Here is a 27,488-nt window from a genome sequence, read left to right on the forward strand (position 1 = left end):
TTGCTTCCCAGAGATAACTAGCTAATTCTAAAGGCACAGAAAGCTGGATGAGATGGATATTGGTTCTAGAAGGCAGTTACTGTACTGCTTTCAGATATGTATGGTAAACCTGGTTTTTCATTGCCGTTTTACCTGGAGAGAGGCTTGCATGCTCAAGACTTGAGAGGGCTGAAATTTCTCCCCAGAAGGTACCAAGTGAACAGATCCTCAGTGTGTTTAAAGGGTAACTGAAAATGTAAATGTTTTAAGGATTATTATTTTTATCTGCAAAAGATGTTATCTTTGGGGAACTCTAAACTAGTACTTTTATTTTGTTTTTTTTATCTAATTTGCACATCTCTCACAAGCTAACCTTAAAAGTTAATTGGTACAATTGATGATGGCCCAGTTATCAATTTGCAGGACTAGGAGGTATTTTGTTTGGCCTGATATGGTACTCTTCCTTACTGAGTATGGCACATAATGCATACAAAATTAAATGTGACATTGTTAAGAACATTAAAGTAGCCCTTCTTGATCAAGCCAAGGTCCATCTAGTTCAGCATTGGACTAGCTCCATGCCTCTGGAAAGCCTATAAGCAGGCCTGAAGACTGAAGCCTTCCCATTGTCTGTCCCTATCGATTGGAATTCAAAGCCATACTGCCTCTGAACATCCAGGTGCCATTTAGGCCATGGATTTGTTAAATTCTTTTAAAAAGTCATCTCAGTTAGATTTTGTGATTGTGAATGTCATACTTTAAAGTATAAATGATGGCTTGTAAATACTTTAAAATTCAGAATAATGCAAATAACTGGTATGTGCTGTTTATCGTTCTCCATGTGTTTATGTATAATTGTGAATAAGTTTCATTCTTTTAGATTCAACAACTGGAGGTGGTGCTTCTTCAAATTATGCAAATTCCACTTGGGGTCCTGGAGCCTCCTCCAACAGCACCAATGCCAACCCAACTCACGTCTGGGACGCGGTGATTGTAGACAGGTCTGACATGGAAGAGTGGCCTTGTATTGCCAGCAAAGATACTGAGTCTTCTTCCGAGAACACCACAGACAACAACAGTGCCTCGAACCCTGGCTTGGAGAAGAGCACTCTGCCAGGAAGCACCACTAGTAACAAAGGAAAAGGAAAAAACCAGTGCCAGTCTGGAAGCTCTGGTAACGAATGTAATCTTGGGGCCTGGAAATCTGACCCTAAAGCTAAATCTGTTCAATCTTCCAATCCTGCAGCAGAGAGTAATAGTGGTCTAGCAAGCTGGAGGAACTTGAGTGGGCAGGACAGAATTGGCCCCAGTTCTGGCTTCAGCAATTTCAACCCAAATAGCAACCCATCTGCTTGGCCAGCACTAATTCAGGAGGGCAATTCAAGGAAAGGGAATTCAGAATCTGATAATGGTGGCTCCAATGCACAGATTAGTACAGCAGGTCAGACATCTAGGGAACAGCAGTCAAAGATGGAAAATGCGGGTGTTAACTTTGTCTCTGGCAGAGAACAGGCTCAAATTCACAACACTGATGGACCAAAAAATGGAAACACTAACTCCTTGAACTTAAGTTCACCAAACCCAATGGAGAATAAGGGAATGTCCTTTGAAATGGGCTTTGGGAACCCCTCCAGGAACACTGATGCCCCTTCACAAAGCACTGGAGAGAGAAAGACTGGGAGTGTTGGGTCTTGGGGTACAGTTAGGGGGCCTTCTGGAATGGACAGTGTTTCTGGTCAAAGCAATTCTGGAAATCATGGGAACAATGGAAAGGATAGGGAGGACTCGTGGAAGGGAGCTTCTGTTCAAAAATCGAATGGGTCACGAAACGATTCTTGGGATAACAGTAACAGGTCTACGGGTGATGGGTCTTGGACCATTGGCCCTCAACACTCTAGTGAAAACAAATGGAGTGAAGGGAACAAAATGACATCAGGGGTGTCTCAGGGAGAATGGAAACAGCCGTCTGGGTCTGATGAATTGAAGATTGGAGAATGGAGTGGTCCAAACCAACCAAATTCTAGCACTGGAGCATGGGACAATCAAAAGGGCCACCCCCTTCCTGAAAACCAAGGCAATTCCCAGGCTCCCTGTTGGGGTAGATCTTCCAGCTCTACAGGAAGTGAGGTTGGAGGTCAAAGCACTGGAAGCAACCATAAAGCAGGAAGTAGTGACAGTCACAATTCTGGACGTCGATCCTATAGGCCTACACATCCTGATTGCCAAGCAGTCTTGCAAACTTTGTTGAGCAGGACTGATTTGGATCCCCGAGTGCTTTCAAATACTGGCTGGGGTCAAACTCAAATCAAGCAAGATACTGTTTGGGACATAGAAGAGATGCCAAGGGCAGAGGGAAAGACTGATAAAGGAACTGAGGGGTGGGAGAGTTCTGCCATTCAGACAAAGAGCTCAGGGGGCTGGGGAGATGCACCCAGCCAAAGCAATCAAATCAAGTCTGGATGGGGTGAACTCTCTACTCCGACAGAGTGGAAAGAGCCCAAAAACACTGGAGGATGGAATGATTTCAAGAACAATTGTTCTAATTGGGGAGGAGGAAGACAAGAAGAAAAGGTGACAACATCTTGGAATGAGAATTCCAACAAAGACCCAGGGTGGAATGGACGGCCACCTAATCAAGGGTGGTCTTCTGGAAAGAATGGCTGGGGAGAGGAAGTTGACCAAACAAAAAATAGTAACTGGGAAAGTTCAGGAAACAAGTCGATGTCAGGCTGGGGTGAAGCTGGTCAAAATGAGATTGGGACTTGGGGTAATGGTGCAAATACAAACTGTTCCTCAAAAGGAGGGTGGGATAATAATAAAAGAACTCCAGCATGGAATGATTCTGGTAGACAAGCCAATTCCTGGAATAATCAGCAACAGCAGCACCATCCGCAGTCAGAAGCACCTGGCTCCTGGGGCCCACCACCACCACAGCCTCCAGGAAATGGGAGGTCACCCAATCCTAACTGGAACAGTGGGCCACAGCCAACTGCCTCAAAGGATGAGGAACCCAGTGGCTGGGAAGAACCATCCCCCCAATCAATTAGTCGAAAAATGGATATTGATGATGGCACCTCAGCGTGGGGAGATCCCAGCAGTTACAACTACAAGAATGTGAACCTGTGGGACAAGAACCTACAAGGTGGACAAGCTTCACGAGAACAGAATCTGCCAACTCCAAGGCCCAGCAAAGTAGCACCCTCAGGTATTCCTTTTATTTGCCTTCTTCATTGTAATGCAAACTAGTAAATGCAGATCTAAATATGGTGAGAGGGTACCTGCATTCTGTAGCTAGGTCTGTGTCATTTGAAATTTTGGAGACACGACTTCATATATCAAAGACACGACTTCATATATCAAAGAGGTATCTGTTTAATTATGGCTTCATGTGAAATGTTCACTGTTCACAAGTAAGGCTGTTTGCTGTGTCAGGGAACTGGGAGAGGGGAGCCCCAATGTGTTTAACTTGGGAAAGGGGGAATAGTGTTAACACAGAACAATCTGCAGCCAGTGGTGCTTGAAACTTCATCTGTATGTCACCACAAGGATCCCATCCATGTGCAGTCTAGATCCTATTGCAAGCTGAATGTATGTGTATATGTGCAAATACACCTGCTGAAGCTATGCCCTAAAAGGGTGTTTTTGCAAGCTACCAGCTTATTGTCACTAAAATTTTGAATTAAGACATCCACTTGTGACTACCAAGGGGATCTGTGAACAGTAGAAGGCTTCTACAAGGTGAGTCCTTTAAAAGAGGACCTGTGGATACAGAGTACACAAGTTCCACAGGGCCTCTTGTAAAAGACTCAACCTGTATATGTGTATTTGCTGCTGAACCAGGAACTTTGTGCATGATTCCCATAGCTGGATCCCATTGTTTAACCTCCAGGACCACATGTACTATTTTAGTGCTGAATTGGGGCCTCATCCTGATCACTGTCTTGGGGAATGGTGGTGAAGGGTCTGTGGGTATTGAATTCAGCTCTCTTATCCAGCTGGTGATTGGTGCTTTCAAAGCTGACTGGTATATGCAGTCTGTTGCTGTACACTATTATCTTTGGATTGTGGGTAAGGGGACTCGTCTCTCAAGATGCATCATTACCAGTAATGGTGGTTTTTGTGAGTCAGTTTGCATCCTTGTTTCTTCAGTAGAAATATATAGCTTCATCTACAGGCAGCATTGGGCCAGCAGTTAATTTACGGTAGGGGTAGGGAATCTTTGGCCCGCATGCCAAATTTGACTTGCCCTATCTCTCCATTTGGCCCACCAGGATGGTTTACCCAAGCCATACCCAACTACCCCACCAGTGGGGCAGATAATTATGGGACTTTGTCAGAGGGGGCTGTTGCAAAGTGCTTGGGAAGCGGTGAACACAGACATTGCAAAACTCTTCACATAGCACTTCCAAAATATTCAATGATCACCTGGTTATGACATCAGATGATTTACCAGTGGATGGTCTTGCTTACCTGTCAAAGTTGGAATTGAGGGAGATCAAGATTTGGCCTGCCAGGGCAAACATATTCCCTACCTCTGTTTTAAAGTAACAAATAGGATTAGTTAATGATTCAAATTATCCAATTTTTCTTGAATTACTTTGCTTTCCCTAGAAGTGACAATGTAATTCAGCAGCATTATGTAAAAAGCCATTTTTTTGTTGAATGTTCAACTGAAGTTAGGTGCAGCAAAGCACCCAGACCCCCTTCTGTGTTGGGAAGGGTGATGTGCATCGAAAAAAGGGAGTGCTTATCCTTCCTTGCCAGTCACCTCCCCTCACCCAGTTTCTCTTACTTTCAACTACTGCAGACCCTAGCAAACTGCAGATGTCTGCATATGCAGTTTGTCACATTACAATGTAACATGATTTTCCTCTTATATTATCATTTTTCTGACCTCATTCAGGTATATTTTAAAAACATTTGCTTAAAGTCTTTGCCTTCGCATATAGAACATCTAATTATTGACAGAGCTTGTTTTGCGGATAGGATCAGACTCTCATTTTAGTACAATAATACTACATTATCACACTGTTTGTGTGCTTTTCTTTTACACTAAGAATCATGTGGTGTAAGAGTCAGAACAAACACTAAAGTATGACAGAATGGGGTCAGCAGTATAGAAATATGTAGATTTTTCTCAGTTGATGCTGTGCTAAATGTCAGAAAGCAACTTCAATTCATTAAAAGTGCATAATGAAAACTCTTTCTATATGAAGTCTGGAACAAAAGCACACCTCCTGCTCCAGATAATGGTACAGCTGCTTGGGGTGAACCAAATGAAACCAGCCCTGGATGGGGTGAAGCTGATGATACAGGGGCTTCTACAGGTTGGGGAAATGGACCCTCCACTGCACCAAATGCCATAAAACCTAGTGAGTACTTGCCAGTTGCCATTTCTGTAACAATTTTATGTACTTTTAGATAAAAAAAACAAATAGGTTTCTGAATGAGGGTATGGTGCTTCGCCCATGTCTGGTGTTTATTTCAGCCCTAGCATGGTAATAGAGGAAATTTTTACACACCTGATTGAATTAGTACTATATCTTGGGCAAAGATGGCATGGTAGGCAAGGAAGCAATGGAGGACCCCCCCCCCTTGTCAATCTAACACAAGGTAATTAGTCACTAATTGAAACTCCCTGGTCCCTTGTAAGGTAGATAACAGAGGTAAGGTAAAATATCAGTATTCATCAGAGTGGACTAGGCTGTTTGCGTCATTAAATGGTCAAGAAGCATGTAGTGCAGGGGTGGGAATCTCTGGACCTCCAGATTTCAGTTAGACTCCCATCAGCCCCAGCCATCATGATGACTAACATGTAGGTATTTTGATTAGTCCGTGACGTGCTAATTGATTTACTATCGGCAATTAGCTCTTTATGGCAGCTTCGGCAGGTCCGGCACACTTCCTCTGCGCGATTCTGCTCCTTCTTCTCCGTCACGCCCAGCAGAGTAAAACACAGCAGCAACTTGTCACTTAGTTTCCCACAAACACACAGAGCACAGTAATGTCCATTTACAGCTCTTTTATTGCATCATTTTCTCAGATATTTCCAGGACTTCTCGCAGCCATGGCAAACTCCCTCTCTCTCTCAACGATCGGAGAGGAACAGACAGGAAAGCTCCTCCCAGCTTCTAAAACTGACGTCAGAATGCTGAGGCATCATGGGAACAACTTAACCTCTTAAGTTCCAACTCCCATACCCCCTCTGCCACACATTCTGACAATACCTGTGGAACATCCACGTAACTCTCAGGTTCACACTGTGCGAAACTTACCAACGCACCTGTGGCTTGGTATCTTTCCGGTGGAACACCCTTCGTTGTGCGACTGGATCGCCTGGGCACAAACTCAGATGTTACCTCTGACTCACTGCCACCAGGAACTGTGTCCTCAGCATCATGGGATTCCCCCTCTGACTTAAAGCGTTTTCGAATCCTCTCCATTACACTCACAGGAGAACTGGGCTCACTCTTGGCCTCCCTTTTAACAACTTGTGGAGATGCCCCACCCTGCTCCAGACCTTGATCAGTGACCTGATCGTCATCAGCAGACTCAGCCGCTTCTTCCTCCCCCTCAGAACCTTCCTGTTCTGAATCAGAGAGACACTCTGAGAGAACATCACGCTTGACAGCAGCCTTTGACTTTTCATCCTGCTCATAGAACTCAGCGTGTTTGCTGATCAGCAGTTTACTCTGATCACCTGATGGGAACGCAAACCTCCATGCATGCGCTGCTGGCTCATACCCACAGAAGATCATTTTCCGGAACTTGGATCCATCTGGCCCCTGCAAAACTTTAGTCACTGGCACAGATGCTTCCGACCCAAACTTGCGCAAAAAATGAATCTGGGGTTTCCTGCCATGCAACAGGCCAAACGGTGTGTCACCTACCACTGAATTGTAGGTCCGATTCCAGGTGAAGCTCACATACCTGATTGCCTCCAGCCAAAACTTTGGTGGCAACCCAGACTCCTTCAGCAACACCTTTGCAGTCTGGACCAGAGCCTCACATCGGAGCTCTGCCTCCCCCCTCTGATTGGGTGAAGTCACTGTGTGACGTATCCCTTTCTTGTGAAAGAACCTCTGCAAAGCAGAACCTGTAAATTGAGCACCTCTGTCACTTGTGACAGCTTGCACTTTGGTGACAAACCTTTGTTCCACCTCCTCAATCCACCTTTTGATCAGCTGTGCTGCATCATCCCTGGATTTGAGACCATGGGTCCAGGAATTCTGCGTAAAATTATCCTGCATCGAGAGCAGAAACCTTGACCCTCCCAGACTTGGTTCCTTCACAGGACCCAACAGATCTATGTGTACTAGCTCAAAAGGTTTTTCGGTTACCCTATCCACTTTTGGGTAACTGCACCCTTTCACCTTTGCATGTCTGCATGCTTCGCAATCCATCGCACATCCACATTCTACAATGTGGCAACCGTTAGCGACCTCGGGTAGCGTCTGTAGTTCTTCTACAGAGCCATGAGCTGTCCTAGCATGCCAAGCGTGTACACATGCATCATGATTGGGAATTGTAGCACGCAGTGCTTGTGCTTTCTCAACCTTCCCCTCACCCTCCAGAGACGTTTCAAGAATGAAAAGATCATTCTGCCCCTTTTTAACCTTGGCAAGCATCCTCCCTCCTTTGGAGATTGTGCACACATCACCCTGAAAACAAACCGTAAATCCCATTTTCAGTAGATAAGGCACAGATAAAAGACAGTGGTTCATCCCAGGAACGGTACAACACTCCAGCGTTTCCTGTAAAATACGAAAATGCAGATTTACAACGTTAGTCAAATTTCCTTTCTGTCCATTTGCAAACAGTACAGATTTCCCGGCAGGAATTGCCTTGCAATTCCACCCCTCGACAGCAGGGGTCTCTGGAATCAAGTTGCGATTAGCTGCAGAGTCAATAACGAAACGAAACTTTGAGCCTTTCTCACAGTTGTTTTCAAACAACGCCAGACTCGCCGTGATCTCATACGTCTCTTCCTGGCACCTGGCACGTCCACTAGCCTCAGTCCCACGCCTGGTTGTTTTCCCAGACTTGTTGCCATGGAAACCCGACTGATTCCCATGAGAGTTGTCCTTGAAAACATCCTGCCTTGCCTCTCTGCTCCGGTGGGGGCAATTTCGACGCACGTGGTCAGCTGACTTGCAAATGTAGCAACGACGAACTTCAGTGGAAAAACACTGCCTGGGGCTCCTTTCAGCTGGCCTGGCCCTCCTTCTTCCGGAAAAGCACTCCTTGCCAGATCCGCCCCCTCTGAAATCCACTCCAGCAGGCACAGTGGAAAACTTTTCAAACTTGCCTTTGGAACTTTCCGCCCCCCCGACTTGCTCACTAGCACTCCTTGAGGCTAAATCATCAGGAACAGGGGCTCCAGCCATCTCTAGGCTTTCAGCTTTCATCTGCCCTTGGCCTCCTGCTGAGTCTTCACACAGACGTTTCAGCACTCGCCAAGCCTCACACGCAGATTTAACGCTTTCCAGGTGATGTTGCAATTTTGCATGCACACCTGCTCTCAACATGCAGATCTCAGCTCTCTCAGCTTTCTCTCTCTGCATCTTCTCCTCCAGAGAAACAGATTGCAGCTTCTCTGCATCTCTGTCCACCAGCCCTGCACTTTCAGCAGCAGCCGCTTCGCTTGTGGACGGCTCTTTCTTGCTTACGTCCCACAAGCCAGTTGCCCAAAACCAGGCTCCCACCCTTCTGACCCAGATTTCCCACGACTGGGTGGTGAGTTCTTCAAGCTGTTCAAACGGAGCTTGAAACACCTCCTGGCCATCTGCCATGATTTCCTGTTCTCCCCAGGGGCCCCCAAGCTGTACTCACAAAAACACCAGCTCTTCCGGCTCCTGCTGCATGGAGAAACGATTTCCGCTGTTCTCAGCTCTTGGCTCCACAGCACAGGCAAACCTTTGCGTCTTTCAGCTAGCTGCTTGCCTCAAATACAGACCTCCGCTTTCGCTAACTCCACTGCCATCCGAACGCAACTTCAAAGCATTCCAGCAGCCTCTAGTGACAAGTTTACAAGCGGTAATTTATGGTCCATAACCTGTAGGTATTTTGATTAGTCCGTGACGTGCTAATTGATTTACTATCGGCAATTAGCTCTTTATGGCAGCTTCGGCAGGTCCGGCACACTTCCTCTGCGCGATTCTGCTCCTTCTTCTCCGTCACGCCCAGCAGAGTAAAACACAGCAGCAACTTGTCACTTAGTTTCCCACAAACACACAGAGCACAGTAATGTCCATTTACAGCTCTTTTATTGCATCATTTTCTCAGATATTTCCAGGACTTCTCGCAGCCATGGCAAACTCCCTCTCTCTCTCAACGATCGGAGAGGAACAGACAGGAAAGCTCCTCCCAGCTTCTAAAACTGACGTCAGAATGCTGAGGCATCATGGGAACAACTTAACCTCTTAAGTTCCAACTCCCATATAACAGTCATTGATGATGGGAGTTGTAGTCTAGCAGTATCTGGAGGATCACAGATTCCCCATCTCTGATGTAGGCACTCTATTCTTCTGCTGTGAATCTTACATGTGTTTGATAATAATTACCATTCCGATATAACAAAGTCTAATATACTTACTCCATGTTAATGCTTCTATCTGCCTGGTCAGGTTATTGAAAATAGCACAGTAATAATTCTGTTGGAGGGTTATGTGGTTAGGAATTGGAAAATGGCAGTAATCCAGGTGTATCTCTAAACCAAAGCAACTACTTCGGATTACCATATTGGCCTGAATATAAGCCTCACTTTCCGCCCAAATTCTGACCGTGAAAAGTTAAATTGTGGCTTATATTCTCAACCTTATGGTATGCAGCCAGGAGCATGGGGCACCCAGCACCAGGGGCGCAGCAAAGCAGCATCCGCCCCGTGCATAGTCCCCTGTCCTCTCCCCCAAGGCTGGGAAGGGAGAGAGCAAGGAAGGGGAAGGGCCACCAGGAACGCAGCATAGCTCCCCCCCCCCCAAGTATGCAACCAGGAGAAGTGAGGAATGGAGCAGCTTATATTTGGCTATCCCCCCCCCCCCAATTATAAAGATGTGGCTTATTTTGGGTGCGGCTTATATTCAGACCAATACAGTAGTTATTAATATAGGTGGCCTCACTCCTACTAATTTATAGTGTACAGGTATAAAATTATTTACTACGTTAGAATTACTGGATTGAATTCAACGTAGCACTAAGGATATGGTTTCATTAACACAATCATTTTTGCCTGCCTGAAGGAACTGTCTCCCCTCCATGCTCAATGTTCTGGGGATTCGCCCAACCCTCCAGAGGCGGAATTGAAGGAGGCATGGGGAGGAGATGGGGGGGAAAGACCCTTTGCACTAGCAAGAGTCCTTGTGCTGGCTTCTGCTAGCATGGTGGGATAGTTGAAACCTATCATTCTAATGCACTTTGTTAGTGACCTTAGTGTACCAGCATTAGGGAAGGGGTAAAAAATATTTAGATCATTTCATTAGCAAACCAGTTGCAGAAAACGCATTTGGTTTAGAGTTGATACATTTACTTACCAGGAGGAGTGTTTGCATGTTTTTTACTATCTTAGATAAAAGTTCTACCTGGACAGTGGTAGGTCAGATTGAAACATGATTGACTATCTTCTTCCTTCAGTTCTAAAACTCCATCCTCTTCAACAACTAAAACTACAATCTTAACCCCAGGGAGAAACCCCTGTTGAATTAAATGGGACTTTTAGGCAACTAGAATTGCCGCCTAAATATGCTTTTCTACAAAATAGATAAACAGGAAGTCATATTGGTTGATAAAACAAAGTTTTCAACAAAATACAGATCTCGCTAAAACAGAGTCTAAAGGCTATATTGTATACTGTGTATCTGAAGAAGTGTGCATGCACACGAAAGCTCATACCAAGAACTAACTTAGTTGGTCTTTAAGGTGCTACTGGAAGGAATTTTTTTATTTTGGCTATATTGTTAAATGTGAGAAAGTGAGGGGAGCATGACAGCTACCCCTTTATGGTTTCTTGAAAAGTAATGCCCTTGGTGGTCAGAAGTTACAAATTTTATTTTGTGCATATATATAGGTGAGTTTTTCCAACTCTAGGAAGCTGAACTTTTAGTGTTACGTATCAGCTTAGTGTTGTATTTCAAGTATGCTGTTAAAGGGCATCTTACAGAATTTTGAATCCACATTAGTGCATTAAATGTAACACAAAAGTTTAAGCTTTAAGACAAGTGTAGTATAAAAGAAATCTCTAGTGGATGAAATTATTAATACAGTAATACTATTGGGGGCTTTTAAAAGTTACAGTGCCAGTATCGTACCCCTGTACTTGCATGACATTAAGCAGAATTAGACTGCAAATTAGCCATTACCTTGATACCTAGTCACTAGTAGTAAGGGCAGTTTTCTAGTGCAGATGCAGGCAACATGGTGCTGTTCAGATATTATTGGACTTCCCAGCAGTATCTGGAGGGAACCATGTTGTTCACCCCTGTTCTAGGGTTTCTATGTGGCTACTTGCCAGCTTCTGACCATTCTCCTTTCATGTAGTATTATAGGAATATTTTACTTGAAAAAAACAGCACAGTTTTTATAATTGCTGCTGTAGAATATGAACTGAAAACTATTTCTGTTCATTAACACCCAAACCTATGTCTTGTGATATTTGGTGTCTTTTTGTTCGTCTCCTTCATTCCAAATCAGAAAACATTAAGGCTATTACCCTATGCACATATCTTTGAATTAACTCGTTGAATACAAGGAGACTTAACTTCTCAGCAAATACTGAAGTAGGGGGAATAACTTTGCTGTCTCCATTGTGGCTCCCATGGGCTCACTAAGGCTGCCTGCCCTTCACAATCTTCTGATTTTTTTTGCCTTTTTTGAGGGCATTGCCTGTACGTTCATGTTTTGTTTTGTTTTGTGGTGTGTAGGTGTTCTTCCTATTTGGGGAGTAAGGTTCTGACCATTGTCATTTCTTCTTCTATAACATAGGCATTTTTTTGTGTTGACAGCAGTTTCTTAAACTTGCAGATGTGCCCCAGGGCCATAAAGGTTGAGGTTGTTTGCTGTAACCCCTTGATTTTGCCATGTGGTATAATAAAGTCAAGCGAGTTAATAATTGTGATTAGCTTTTGACAATGTTTTCCTCCCCATCGAAGGTTCCAAACCACCTCAAGATGGTTGGGGGGATAATGATGGGCCAGTATCAGGAACAAGGCATTCCAGCTGGGAAGAAGAGGAGGAAGGAGGAGTCTGGAACACAGCAGGCTCTCAGGGAAGCAGTTCCTCCCATAATTCAACAAGCTGGGGACAAGGAGGAAAGAAACCACAGATTAAGGTGAGAAAATGCTTATATGGTGCAATATTTCACTAGATACATGAAACATCAAACCTTTTAGCGTAACCGCTAGCAATAAATAATCTTAATTATGTGCATCTGTTGGTATTGAATGATGGCACGTGTAATGACTGCTTAACTTAAGAATAGCGCTGCTGAATCAAGTCATCTAGTTCAGCATCCTCTTCTCACAGTGGCTAAGCAGATGCTCTTGGGAAGCCCATAAGCAGGCTTTACTACTGAATGCAGTTTCACTGGTTTTACTGTTGAATACAACACATCATTGTTTGTATCTTTTGGGGTTTGCAAAAGTCTTCAGGCATGGATACTTTTCAATCAGTGAGCGCATTTTGGCAGAAAATGCCCTATGTTGTTTATTTCACTTGCTGACATCAGTCATGCAGCCATTTTTTTATTTTTTATTACCAAGGAAGGTGAAGTATATCTGGAGTAAGATGGGGAGTTAAGTTTGTTGACATCCTTAATGGGTTGCCCAACTAAAAACTGGTTTCGGTGCAGTACAGCCTTCTCTAGTCTAATACCTTCAGATGCTTGGAACTGCACCTCCCATCAGTGTCAACCACAAAGCCAGTGGTAAGGGGAATAGAGTTACAGTCCAAAGGATCTGGATGGCATCATGTTGGGGAAGGCTGGTATAGTATTAATTACATGCATCACCTGGGAACATTTGTTTCTTCGGCTGTAAGTAACTGAAAGCTTAAAATCAGAGATAATTTTAGTGGCAAAAACACTTTTATCACTTTTTAGCAAAAGCATAAAACAATGGACATATCAAGGACAAAAACTAGCCCAATTCTCCCCTGCATGTCTTAGTTCACTTTCAGAAGGTACGAGAAATAGACACCTACAAAGCTGAAAGAGTTACCTAACAACTTTTTAAAGTAAGAAAATATTGAAATTGTAGCTTTTTAAAGAAGATAAGCTGAATTTATTTTGAGTTTCTTCAAATGTGATGAATTTCCTACGTTAGGAAACATGTGGAAATTGCTGTAGGTAACTCTCCCTTTTTTTACTGCATGGAGATTGGAGATTGCAGTTGTTTCACTACACAAGTTAATACCCCAGGGCATGATCTGAGGGCACATTTTGCAGCCAGCTTGCTGAAACTTAAGCAGCTCTGTGTTTGGTCAGCTACTGAACCCCTTGTACACTGTATTCAGTTCCATGATGGTAGAAAGGCAGGATAAGTGTACTAAATAAATAAATCTATACATAAGAAATTTTATGTTGTTAGACAGATCTGTTCATCTTTGAATATGAGGGGTTGGATCCAATGCTGCAGCTCTACTTACGCCACAGACTTCTGTGTGCACAATTGTGCTTCTTTTTCCTCTCCTGTCCCTTCAGCCCCTCATGTGACCTCAAAATCAGCTCTGTAGGCTTGGGGGACCCTCAGTAGATTTTGATGATGTTGAAGAGAGGAAGCAGAAGTCCTGTTGTATGGGTGGAGTTGTGCTTGCACAGCATTGGATACAACCCTAAGTGTACTGTTCAGCTGATAGATGGTTTATGGGCCTGGCTAGTGTGATATTCTGTGTTTCAGTCCTAAAGGAATCATGGCCAACCAGTAAATGCAGGGATTGCTGTCTTTTTGTTTCCTTCCTTGGGGTTTTAAATTGTTCTAATCCTTTAAGTTTGTATTTCATGGAGTTATTTCTTAGTGAATTACTTCAAATAATGGGTTCGGATATTTCTTTGGCTCTGCTGACATTATGTTAACAGAATAAACCTGTTAAAGAGATTGAAGAGCTTGCAGCAATTTGTCATCTGCTCCATTTCCTAAATTATGTATACCTTAAGTTTCAAAGGAATAATAGTAACAGTATTTGGTAAATCTGCTTAGTATTTCAATAAACCTTCCTAACCAGCCCCCACTGTAAGGTAGGGTCTTGCACTAAAGAAAAGAGAACCAAGGCTTGAGCAGCATGTCTGAAGCTTAACTGGGTTTATTTATGACATTTGATACTTGAACCAGGGAATTGCTTTTTTAAGCTTTCATTCTTAGTCACTATATGGTGAAATAAAGTGATAAATTGTTTCTTTGCTTTAGTGTTCGTTAAAAGGAGGAAGCAGTGATTCGTGGATGAATTCTTTATCTGATCAGATGTCAAATATGGGATTGCTAGTAAGGCTTTTAAAATGTCATAATTATGTTTTACATAAACTGTTTACTAACCCGTATTTAACAGACTACAAACAGCTATCTGTCCTAGGCATCTCCATGAATAAGTATTGTCTACAGGTGACCAAGCTGGGAAGCTTTTGCCTTCTGGATGAGATACAGGGTGGAATTCAATAAAACACTAAGGAGATAGTTCTGTTGGGCAAGCAGAAATGCTTGCACTGATGGAGCAATATCTTTTCTCCACCTATGGGCTTCTCTGGGACATTGCCCAACTCTCCAGAAAGGATTTGTGGGAACCTTTGCACTGGCTTCCGCTAGTGAAAGCGGATAGTTAAATTTGGCCCGAGATCCTCAATTATTTATTTAGTTATTTAGATAGTGTTTTATAGGTGCAATCCAGTTGAAAGCAGTGTGTAATATAAATTTAGCTCAAACACTGAGTGTATTATGTATACATTCTAAACTACTGTAAGTGTCTGAGGAGAGCACAGTCAAGTTTCTGTGCTGGACTTTATGGGCGGGGGGGGAATTAGAGAACACACTGCTTGGCATATGGCATATTTTTTTTAATAGCCAATTAGGGGGGAAGCTATTGTAGTGCTGTGATAATGCTTACGTTACTCCTGAGAGTCACCCAGGGTTTGGTAGCAAATACCATGTCAATCCAAACTCCAGCTCACTGGGTTAAATAGTTGCACCTTTCCAGCGTTACGGGAACATCCTGTCCCATACTGCCAACACAAGAATTACTTGGCAGCACATTTTAAGACTAGATGCATCTTGAGGATGAAGTAACATTCTGGCTGCTGTTCTCAGAATATAATCCCTTGACCACAGAAATGTCAGGATAGAGAGGTTTGTGTCGAGAGCAGCTGTCCAGCTATTTTTCTCTCTGTTTTTCTGTGCTATTGGTTCATACATTTCTGGCTGTATTTTTGGACACACATCACCATCAGCATTTAGAAAAGGCTATGCTCAAGGTTAGTTCAGTATGCTATTTTTAAGCCTGCCAATTCACCTCTTTAATTTATAAAATGCATGCCCCACCCCAAAAAAATACTGAATTTTATATTGAACAACATAATACTTTCTAGTGTTTTTTCTCTTTCTTTTCCAGAATCAAACTGAAGACACTCCGGGCAGTAAAATGGACTTATCAGTAGGTGTGTACCTAATATGGCAATAAGAAAAACTGATTTGGTTCATGAGGCTGAAATGCTTGGCTTTGAAAACAGTATAATAAAGCAGTATGTGGCCTTTTGCAAAATGATTTTAGAACAGCTTAAGGACCTTTTATATAATTTGGTGTGTAGCTGATGACAATGAAAGAATGAAAGTTTGAGCTAGGATAATGGGAAGGGTCTAAGTCTGGTTACTGAGTGCATTAATAAACAGACCGTCCTTGCACAAAGTCCGTTTGTGATAACTGGGTTTCATTTTGTTGAATAGTACATAATGATTCATGGACTTCTAGAGAAAATGTCAAAGACCTACTGTGGAGAGAGAAAAACTGATTTGCTTAGTGGTAGTATGAAGGGAGGTTTTTTGGTGTGTGGTTTTTTTACAGTATTTATAGCCCACTCTTCATTGAATGTTTTCATTACCAGAGTGGTAAGCAAATGAAAATAAACAGAAAAACAATAAAAACAATTTGTATATAAATGGGACCCATAAACAACTAAAAAACTCTTATCTTAAGGTAAACAAGCAAAATTACAACAACATAAATTAATATTTCCCATTTAACAAATACAAGCCTCACAGTCAGCTGGGCTGTAAGGCAGTGATGTGCAGTTGGGTTTGCTGGCCTCCCCCATCTACCTTCTCTATACTAGCTAGCACAGACGGTATTCAGGGTCCTCCAGGGTCTTGGGAAGAGGGTCTGTGGCCTGAAAGGCAGTCAGTAAACCACAGCTGATGTTTCTCTCCTGCTGAGTACCAGCCTCAAGATCAGCAGGACTGCCAGGTAGTGATGCTTTTAGGATGTTGCTTGTGTGACTGGGTGGAATCATTGTCTTCTTTCTGTCAACAGCTAAACTAAATGAAGCTTCCCCTTCTTAGAGAAGATTGTCATGACAGAGCTCTGTAAAATTATAACCACTTGAAGGAGAAACAGACTGATAACTTACCTAAATTGTCAGAACTCATTCTAGAAAGTAGTTATGGAGGACTTATGCATAGCCCCATGCAGGCATTGGGGTCCTGCAAAGTTCCATCTTGTCCCTCATGTGCTTTAATGTCTATTTGTAGCCACTGGGGGACGTATTCAGAAAATGATGTTTCCCAGCATGATTGCAGTGTCAGCAGTATGCTGATGATATCCAGCTCTGTTTCTCATTATCATTTCAAGTCAGGTGAGGCTATGTGCTAGACCAGTGTCTAGAGGCAGCAATAGGGGAAAATAAAAGAAGGCTGAATCCTGACAAGATAGAAGCCCTGGTTCTTGGGTCTGGGAATTGGGTAGGTGAACGCACCTACAAACAGCAGGTACGTAGTTAGGTGTATGTGTATGTCAGGATTCAGGCTTCTTTTATTTGCCCCCATTGCTACTGGTCTAGTACATTTTGTTCCCCTCAAGTCCTTGGGCCTCCAGTGTGCGAGTGCCTTTTTTTACTCTTGCTGGTTTGCCAGCTATGTCTGTTTCTGGACAGATATCCTACCAGGGTTACCCACCCCTAGTAATATTCCATTTAGATTCTAATACGCTGTACATGGGCACACCTTTGAAGATGGTCTGGAAGTGACAGTAATGCAGAATACATTCTGTCAGAATGTTAGCTCATATCACATAAACTCTGATTCTGAAAGATCTGCATTGGCTGCCTGTATGCTTCCAGGTGGAATTTAAGGTACCATTATTCACCTACAAAGCCCTAAATGACTTGAGACCCAAATATCTGAAATGCCGTATTTACTTGATTCTAATAGCCATTGAATCTAATGTGCACCTCAATTTTCAAAACCTTGAAACCAAAAAAAGGATTTTCTGGCAAATGTAAATGTTCCATCAAATCTAATGTGCACCTTAATTATTGCAACGTAATTTGGCCAAAAAAAGTGAGCATTAGATTCGAGTAAATACAGTAATCATTGTCCCTTTATCTAGGAACTAGTTCCTCCCTGCACATCCCACCATCAGGACAAGTATATTCTTTGGGCCCGGCCCCCCCCCCCCGCCCCCGGTTATGGAATGCCATTGCCTTGGAAGTATAACTGGCACCAATATGTCTGGTGTTTCAGCAGCAGGTAAAGGCCTACTTGTTTGCCTGGGTCTTTGCAAAGACATAATCTGTGCTTACCTGCTCCTTTGATTTTATAGGAATTCTTATAGCTGAACATTAGATCATATGATGAAGGGTAGGCTAAAATGTATTTAATACATTTATAATAAGGCTGCTAAGGAATTTTTGTATTTATTGTAGTATATGAGTATAAGTGGAAAATACTTCATTTAGTAATTTATGAAGTATTGCTTCAAACTTGTAACAGCCACTCGTATGAATGCTTCCACTTTCCACTTTTTCCTTTCAGGTGGTCTCCAAGATAAGAAATTTGATGTGGATAAACGAGGGATGAATCTCGGGGATTTTAATGACATTATGAGAAAAAGTCGGCCAGGTTTTCGTCCTCCTAATTCCAAAGACATGGGAGCCCCAGATAGTGGGCCTTACTTTGAAAAGGTGAGACACATTTTGCTTGTAAAAATCTGCCGCTTATTCCAGATGCAATTTTAACATCCCATCAGATTTCAGCATTGCAACTTAAAGACATTGTTTTATTATGAGACTTTGAGGAGAAAAAAATGCTTGTTTGGGGCAAATGAGAAGAAATGGGGTGAACTGAACACATGGGTAATCTTTGGAGTAATTATTACTGTTCTGGAAAACCACTTCAGGAGATTCCTCACTCATGTGTTTGTATGAAAAAAACATTATTTTTTTATTCTGAATGTATCGTACATTTCCAACATTTGCCCCTAAAAGTTACTGGATGGTTTTGCTAAGACTTGAGTGCCAAATTAAAAAGTACAACCATGATGAGACAATACTTTTAATACACGCAAGAGCCCTTTCCTCAAAAAATAGTTGGTTCCCAAAGGCCTGTTGAAATAGAACTGTCTTCACCTGCCAGCAGAAGGACAGCAAGGGGGAAGTCAGCCTCACTTCTCTAGGAAGGGAGCTCAGGAGTCTGGGATAAGCGACTGAGAAGGCCCTTTCCTTCATTCCCACAAAGCATGCTTGTGAGGGTGACACGGGGCTGAAATCTTAATGGCGAGCCCCATCAAGTTCATATGAGGGAATATGGTCTTTCAGATAGCCTGAACCTAAGCTGCCAAACACTGAGTCAACCTCTTCATCCTGCTATCCACTATGATCCTAAGGTCTCATTCCTAGCCAGTCATTCCCATTTCAGACCCCAAGGGTGTGTATGTGAAATTAAGGTTTTCACCCAACATGCATCACTTTATACTTGTTAACACAGAATTGCATTTGCTTTTTTTACAATCCGTTCACTCAGCTCGTAGAGGTCCTTTTTGTCTTTTTAATGACCCTGAACAATTTAGTATCTTCTGCCAATGTGGCCACACCATTGATTACCCCTAACTCTAGATCATTTATGAACAGGGCAAAAAGCACAGGTCCCAATACTGATCCACTTCCTGCATTTCTTAATTTGAAGAACTGTCCATTTATTCCCATTCTGCTTCCTGCTACTTAAACAATTCCTGATCCAAATGAGGACCTCTCTTATTCCATGACTGCTAAGCTTAGGAGTCTTAGATGAGGTACCTTTTCGGGGTGAAATTGAAAGTCCAAGTTCACGGTCAGCTGGATCACCTCTGTCTATATGTTTGTTGACATGCTCAAAAAATTCTAATAGTTTTGTGAGAAAGGACTTGGCGTTCCAGAAACTATGCTTATTCAACTTCAACAAGACTTATTATTCCATATTCTTGATTATTTTATGTTTAACAATTCTTTCCACCAGTTTTTCTGGGACATAGTTAAGATAACTGGCCTGTAATTTCCAGGATTGGTGTTAAATTAGTTACTTTCCAGTCCTCTGGTATGAAAACTTATCTGAGGAATAAGTTACATATTTTTGTTAGAAGATCTGCAATTTCCCATTTGAGTTATTTGAGAACTCTCAGGTGGATGCCATGTGGACCCAGTGATTTGTCAGTTTTTATTTTGTCTATTAGGCCTACAATTTCATCTCTCATCACCACTATCTGCCTAAGTTCCTCAGACTTTCCTCCTGCAAAAGTTAGTTGCAGCACTGGACTCTGTCCTGTATCTTGCATTGTGAAGACAGATGCAAATAATTCATTTAACTTTGCCACAATATTCTCATCCTGCTTTTGCACACATTTGACTCTCTTGTCATCCAGGGGGCCAACCATCTCTTTAGATGATCTCCTGCTACTAATGTATTTAAAGAACTTATTGTTGTTTGTCTTTGTACTTTTAACATTGTGCTCCTCAAATTCTTTTTTACCATCTCTTTACTGTCTGTTTGCCAAAGTTTGTGTTCCTTTTTGTTCTCTACTTTTGGGTAAGACCTCCATTTTTTGAAGGCAGTCTTATCTTCTATAGTTCATGTTATGAGGAAGCAGATTCCACAGGACACATAAATCAGTAATCTGAAGATGATGGAGACAGCAGGTCAGGTAGAGTCCCAACCTGTGATCAAGATCTAAGAGCATAAACATTGGGAGGTAAAAGGCACTACAAGGCAGGCATTAAGCATACATGTAGATCAACAATAACAGCAATAAGATGCAGAGTTGTCAGGATCCTGCTCAAGTCACTGAGAGCTGATCGCTTGTTCTCATGGAGTCTCAGTTTTAACCAAGCCCTCACATATATATCCTGGCCCTGATTACCCCTCCCATGCACTACCTACTTGGCAGAGGACTGGAGAGCCTTATAGAGGCAGCCCTTGAGCGAAGCACCCCATCACCCCTCCATATGCTCCCATCAGATGTTCTGCTTGTGTTGGTCTGAAAGACTGGTTTTCAAACAGTGCGCCGTGGCACCCTGGGATGCCTCAAATGATGGTCAGGGGTGCCACGGGCAACACAGGCTTCTGTCCCTCTTTCCTTCCTTCCCTCCCTCCCTCCCTCCCTCCCTCTGAAGCCCTCTTGCATCTCTGCCTCCCAAAGGCTTGCACAGCTGTTTGTTGCAGCAGCCCTGGCTACAAGCATCCCAGGCAAATGGTGCCGCTGGGTTGGCCAGGGGGTGCTGGTTACCAGGAGCTGAAGTGCCTCACAGACCAGGGGTGGCTGCGGCTACCTGGAGGATTCCCAAGAAGAATGGAGAGCAGAGGAAGCTAAGAGAACACTCCACAAAGGAGGGTGTTTGAAAAAGGGTGAGAGGCTGCCAGCTCTTCAGGCAAGGGGTGACATAACTGCGTTCCTGAGCCCTATAGGGGTGACGCAGAAAGAATGTAGTTGGTCAAGGGAGCTGTAGACTCAAAAAGGTTGAAAACCTCTGGACTAAGGAGAATGAGTCAGGCCCTGGTTCCTCTGGGGACTGCAGCTTGGGGCTGCTCTTTCCATTTCCAGCTCAAGGACCTTGTATTCCAGAGTTTCCTGGCTGTCAGATTCAGGCTTGCCATTGAGATTTCAGCTCATTTCCTGTGCCACTAGTTTGCTCAACCTGGCTGGTACCTTTTATCTCTGTCAGAATTCTGACTGCTGTTCCAGGTCTAGGCCATGACCTCAACTATGGTTCCTTTGTCTGTTTTTACCCTGTTGGAATTCACAATGCAGTATACGCCTATTTCCTGGGACCCTGAACTTACTGAATTAGAGGAGAAACATATTCTCAAAGAAGTTCCATCCAAATTTCAGCTTCATTTTGGTGACAGATTTGAGGATCAGACACTCATTGCTACAACCATACCCTCAGTGTACAGTGGGTTAGAAAAAACACAGTATGGATTTATTTGGAACCTGGACTGCTGGTCAATATATTCCCCTAAAGATTCATTAGAATCATAGAATTGTAGAGTTGGAAGGGACCACAAGGGTCATCTAATCCAGCCTCCTGCAATGCAGGAATATTTTGCCCAACTTGGGGCTGAACCCATGACCCTATAAGAGTCTCACACTCTACAAACTGAGCCATCTCATACTGGGACAGAGTTAAACTTTAAAAAAGTCCTGCTTCCAATTCCTCTGAACTAAGACATGTGTCATTTGGAATCAAGAAACATACTTCTAGTCAACACAAGTAAGAAACTTCAGAGCCATCAAATTATTTCAGAACTTGGTTATTTTTGTAACCATTTGCAATGGACCCCCTCCACCCAAGGTATCTGCTCTGCTTTTTAATGCCAGAAGATGTATCTCATTTACTTAACACTTAATCACTTATGGGAGTGATTTCAAATTGGGTCATTTCTTAACACTACAAGAAATAATAAACCCAGCATTGTAATACACTTTTTACCAGTGCCAGATCCTCAAGTTGAGATGGTACCTAGTGTTGTTCTTTTCTGGCTTCTGGTAGGTTTGGTCCTGACATAACAAAACGATAATGTCCTCTGTTTAATTACTTAAAAGAAGAGAAGATCTCAGACCTCTGTTTCTTTGACATCACCTAAAGCTAGGAATTTACCCACAGAAAGAAGGTACCTGATCCATTTCCTTTTGATAGGATTCCAACCAAAATTGCAGTTGCCATAGAACCAAGTGTATCAGGTTATTAATGCTGAAGGACCCTTCAAAATTCTATCCCTATACAATCTTACACAAAATAAATTTGCTCAGAGTCATCCCTAAAGTCTTCTAGTGTGAGCAGGCAAGAATTTCAGTGTTCAAGTATTGCATTAGGTATACAACTTTAAAAACTTTGAGCACCCTTGTAGACTACTTTTCTTGGTTTTTGTCTGCTGTTTGGCCTGGTCTATGGCTGTTGAAATAGTGGGGGTTTTTTCTGTACCTAGCCGTGCTTGTAAAGAACACAGCCAAATTCAGAAGCCCTGTTTGTCACCACTAAGTTTCTGTATTATTTGTTTTTTGGAGAATGACAAAGCCAATGGCTATTATAGAGGTAGCTGAAGCAGAATATCTCAGAAATATAATTTCTAGAAATGAGGAGCATTCAGGGGACCCCCAGAGTTAGGTCTCAAAGAGGGGACTTTGATGGCTATTTCATATTTTTGCATTTACATAAATAGCACTTCCATGAAACAGAAGCTAAGTTAGCCCTAAGCTGTCTTAAATATGGCTTGATTCTCACATAGGCAGTAGCGAATTGTATTGTCCAGAGTAGCCAGTGTCAACCTCAAGCTGAAAACGACAGCGCTTCACCAAAACTGCCTCTATCTTCCTGGGCTGTCAGTCTTTCTCTTCTGATCAGGGAGTGAGGAATTTCAGCATTCTACACTGACCTTGCTGGCTGACACTGTGCACCAGAGACAGATAAGGACGTTAACCTGAGAAAATGAATCAGTCAGTGTTTATTTTTTGTGTTTGGTTCTAAAGAGCTTTTGGTAACAAAATACTCCATGCGAGGATGTTCATTCTCTTGCTTTGTAAGAAAGATGGACATACTAGTGTCAGTCGAGTAGTGCTTATAATAATGTACTGGATGGAAGATCTTTAAATTGCCCAAGAACCGAGATATTATTCTGATGAGATTTCTTTATTCTTCACCTGCCTGAATTCTTCTGCTTGCCTCATCTGCTCTAGGTGTTACTCAGTTGTAGATCTCCTGAAAAGAAATAAAATTTTGTCAGCAAATATAAATATTGCATCTCTTTTATTGAAGATTATCACTTCTACAAGCAGGGCAGCATTAGCTATGGGTAAAGGTTTTTAAGTATTGAATTGATTGTTCTGACTTGTCTCCTTTTAGTCCATATTTCCAAAGTAAGTAGTGTACTTTGTTGGAACATATCCTTTTAATGGTTAAAATCATACTAATTTTGCATAATCTTGGTCATTCATGGTCACTCTCTCTCTCTTCTTGCATTCTGTTGCTTCACTAACCAACTCCTGCTGATTGGCTACTTATTTCTTCAGCTGACTTTGCCTTTCTCCAATCAAGATGGGTGCCTTGGGGATGAGGCTCCCTGCTCTCCCTTCTCCCCTTCTCCCAACTACAAGCTTTCTCCCTCTGGTTCCACACTACCCATCTGCCTTGGGGCAATCGGATCAGGGCTCAACCCCCAAAACTTCGCTGCTAGACAAGTAAGGAGGTCACATTCTTGGTTATATTACTTCTTGGCTGCATCCTATAGTTAATCCTTGTCAGCTTGGTTTTTGCACCCATTTTTTAAATGTTTTTTTCATGGAAAATGTAGTAAGATAAATCTCAAATTCAGGAACCCACCAGTCTTTATTGTTTCCTTCCAGACATTCAATATGTTGCTTATGTCTGTTACTTTGATCCCTTACTAATACCTCACAACAGTCTGTGAGTTTACTTTCTCAAAGAAAGTAATTAAAAGTCGGGGAATAAACATTTTGGAACCCAGTGCAAGAATAAACACTTTCCCCCCTTGTTCTAAAAAACAAATTTGGCACTAAAACTTCATACTACATTTATGCAGTAGTTACTCTGTTTAAATTTGTATGTGTGTTTGCTCTTAACTTACCCTAGAGCAGTTTTGAAACCGAAGAAGAGACTAACAAGTCTATCCGTTTGGAAATCTCTAGGAATAACAACACAAGCTATAACCACATCTACAAATGTTTTTCTAAGGTTAATATGTATTGTGAATGTATCCCTGCAAAGGGACTAGGTCACTTCTACTGGAATTTGTTTTCAAATTGAATATGCAAGAGACACCTGGCACAAAATGTTGCAGTGTGCTGTGTTCCCTGTTCTGAATTCCAGACACCAGTCCACCCCACGCCTGTTTTAGAGTCGATTCCCCACACCTCCAAACAGTCTGCATTACACGGCCTCTGAGCATGCTCAGATCCCATTGGACTGTTTTGGGGTTTCCCTTCCCCTGAGTCTGCTGATACCTCTCTGTGATACCACAGTTTTGACTGTGTAAGCAGTGGCGCGTTCTCTCTTAGAATATTGGAATTGCTTTACTGTGTATGATTAAAGGCAGTTTGAGGACTGCTTAAGACCTTTGAGTAACTTTCCATATTAAATAAAGAAGCAGCTAAAAACAATGAAGTCCATCATATTAGGTAGTTCTTAATATTTTCTTCTGCTATATGTAATAAGTAATAAATACAGTGGTACCTCGCAAGACGAACGCCTCGCAAGACGGAAAACCCGCTAGACGAAAGGGTTTTCCGTTTTGGAGGCGCTTCGCAAGACAAATTTTCCTATGGGCTTGCTTCGCAAGACGACAGCCCATAGGGAAATCTCCGGGACAGCGGGGAAGCGCAGCGCGTCTTCCCCACTGTCCTCGGACCTCCTCCGAAGCCGGGCGGTGGGGCGGGAACACCTCCTCCCGCCGTCGCCGGGCTTCGGAACGATACTCCGAAGCCGGGCGGCGGGGAGGGAACACCTGCCCCCGCCGCCCGGCTTCGGAGCATCGTTCCGAAGCCGGGCGGTGGGGAGGGAACACCTTCTGAAGGCGGGCGGGGGGCGAAAGTCTTTGTTCCCCCCTGCCTGCCTTCCCGGGAGAGCGGAGAAACACAGCGCGTTTCTCCGCTGTCCCGGAGGGCTTTTGAAGGCAGGCGGGGGGGAGCAAAGACTTTCGCCCCCCACCCGCCTTCAGAAGAGGTCCTGGACCTCTTCTGAAGGCGGCCGGGGGGGGGGCGAAAGTCTTTGCTCCCCCCTGCCTGCCTGTCCCGGAGGGCTTTTGAAGGCAGGCGGGGGGGAGCAAAGACTTTCGCCCCCCGCCCGCCTTCAGAAGAGGTCCAGGACCTCTTCTGAAGGCTGGCGGGGGGCAAAAGTCTTTGTCCCCCCTGCCTGCCTTCCCAGGGGCTTTTAAATCGCCCCGGACAGCGGAGAAGTCCTCCGCTGTCCCGGGGCGATTTTAAAATGCCACCCGCCAGCATTTTAAGATCGCCCGGACAGCGGAGAAGTCCTCCGCTGTCCCGGGGTTTTTTAAAATGCTGGGGGTGGGAAGAAAAGCCCTTGCCCCCCCCCCCAGCCTTCAGAAGAGGTCCGGGGACAGACTGTCCCCGGACCTGGTCTGAAGGCGGTTTCCCTAGGAACGCATTAATTGATTTTCAATGCATTCCTATGGGAAACCGTGCATCGCAAGACGAAAAACTCGCAAGACGAAGAGACTTGCGGAACGAATTAATTTCGTCTTGCGAGGCACCACTGTACTGCTATCTACAGTATTCGAACACAAAAGACAAATCCCTTTAAATATAAACATTGCTTATCTTTTCTCTGCACCTTCTTTTCTCCTCTTTAAAATGTGTATGGCATACAATCAAACCTCTTAGAAGGGAATGTGTTTGAAAAAAATGCCAGGCAAATGACTCAAGATGAAATAAGGATGACTATCATTGGCATGTTACAAATTCTCATAGTTATATTAACCCCAGGCTCCAGCTAACATATATAAACAACTATACTCAACAACCTGATTTGACTTTCTTTCATTCATTCATTTTTAGGGTGGCAATCAAGGTCTGTTTGGAAACAGCACAGCACAATCGAGAGGAATGCACCCACCAGTGCAACCGCTAAACCCTTCACCTAATATCCGGGCACAAGTGCCTCCCCAGTTTCTTTCTCCCCAGGTAAACAATTTTTAAAATTTTCTTTGTAGATGGTTTGTTATAGTCTCTTCTGTTGTTCCACATATGGAGTTGGATTTGAGGACATCTGGTGGAGGGAAGAGGCTTTAGTCCGTTTCCCAAAGCTACATATTTTGTATGGCTCATCAGGAGCTAAAGAGCAGGTACAGTGTCTTTTTGCAGTCATCTTTCTAATAGCATAAGCTTTTTCTTCATCTGCATTCGTTGTTTTCTGCTGTTGACTTTTTGATGTTAGAAGTATTTGGTTTCAGTTTGAAACTTGTGACAAGGGAATCCAGATGTGCCATACAAGAGTGAAAGTGCCACCCACTTCCAGTTTGTTTTAATTGGTCTTTATGAGAGTGCAGTGGGGGCATGAGATTGATGGGTGCTCTTTGATGAGAGGGAGAAGTCCTTGTAGAGGGGATGTGTGACTTTGAACCTAAGTAAGGGAGAGCCTAGTTGGGTGTGGATTGCTATCTTAGAAAGTTTTCTAATAGGAGGGTAGGTGAGCTTTGTTTAATTATGGCTTTACACAAACAAGCAGTGTGCTGGTGCATGCTTCTCAAAGGTCTCTGCTTAGCTCCTCTCCTGCTTCATGTTGGGAGCAACAAACTATGATTGGTAGCCAAGATTTGGTTTTGGGGTACCACTTATAGTTCCCTTGAAGAAAACAAACCATGAGCCCAAGTCTGCATAACAACAAGCCAAAACATGCATTTTGTTATTTCTGATGCTGCTAATTCATGTTAAATCCATAGGTAAACATCAACTGTGTTTTAACATTATGTATACTGAACCAATGGTGCCCCCACTCCTTAGTTCATCCTAAAGTGTAAAAAGGATGTAGCTGAGGAGAAGAGGGGCTAGCAAGAACCTCACTCTGTCAGAGCTCTATATCATGTTGTTGCACATTCAGAAAAAGCTCATCTTCCTCAGAGGAACAAGTTGCTCCTTCCTCCTCCTCCTCCTTTGTGCATTGCAGTCTCTTCTCCTTGCACCCCATTTCAAATGGTGTGGGTGTGTGTGTACATATACATGCACACATTTCTGTATGATATACTGTTAAAGCTACTCATCCACCAGGGCCCTGCCACAAACTGAAATAGAATATGTTAACTCCAGAATCATGTTCCATATGTTCAAGCTCTTTTCTTTAAATGTACAAAATGTTTGTGCATTGTTCAAAATTTCAGCCAAACAAAAGCTAGCCAACTCAAGTAATTGATTCCTTTCTGTACTCACATATTGCTATATGTGTTTGTACCATATTCTTTATGTTCACTTTTCCTTTGTTGCATTCTTTGTTGATGTTCAATTTCATTATGATTAAGATCACACACTTTCTGTTTTCAACAGAGACA

General features: G+C 43.1%; 1 protein-coding gene across 22 annotated transcripts in view; it reads left to right on the forward strand.

The window, feature by feature from the left end:
• Positions 1–27,488, forward strand: part of TNRC6B (trinucleotide repeat containing adaptor 6B) — a 109,849-nt gene that overhangs the window by 58,752 nt on the left and 23,609 nt on the right. For 8 of the 22 annotated variants that reach the window (XM_083462280.1, XM_083462275.1, XM_083462260.1 and 5 more), the window contains 8 exons: positions 860–3,184; positions 5,196–5,351; positions 12,123–12,301; positions 14,373–14,447; positions 15,565–15,610; positions 17,979–18,127; positions 23,482–23,649; positions 26,002–26,127. In XM_083462280.1, the coding sequence (XP_083318406.1) occupies positions 860–3,184; positions 5,196–5,351; positions 12,123–12,301; positions 14,373–14,447; positions 15,565–15,610; positions 17,979–18,127; positions 23,482–23,649; positions 26,002–26,127 (3,224 nt within the window). The remainder of the gene's footprint in view (positions 1–859; positions 3,185–5,195; positions 5,352–12,122; positions 12,302–14,372; positions 14,448–15,564; positions 15,611–17,978; positions 18,128–23,481; positions 23,650–26,001; positions 26,128–27,488) is intronic. The other 14 variants (XM_083462281.1, XM_083462262.1, XM_083462261.1 and 11 more) reach the window with 3 other exon arrangements.

This window comes from Podarcis liolepis (assembly GCF_965112155.1).
Source record: "Podarcis liolepis genome assembly, chromosome: 10".
Taxonomy (NCBI): domain Eukaryota; kingdom Metazoa; phylum Chordata; class Lepidosauria; order Squamata; family Lacertidae; genus Podarcis; species Podarcis liolepis.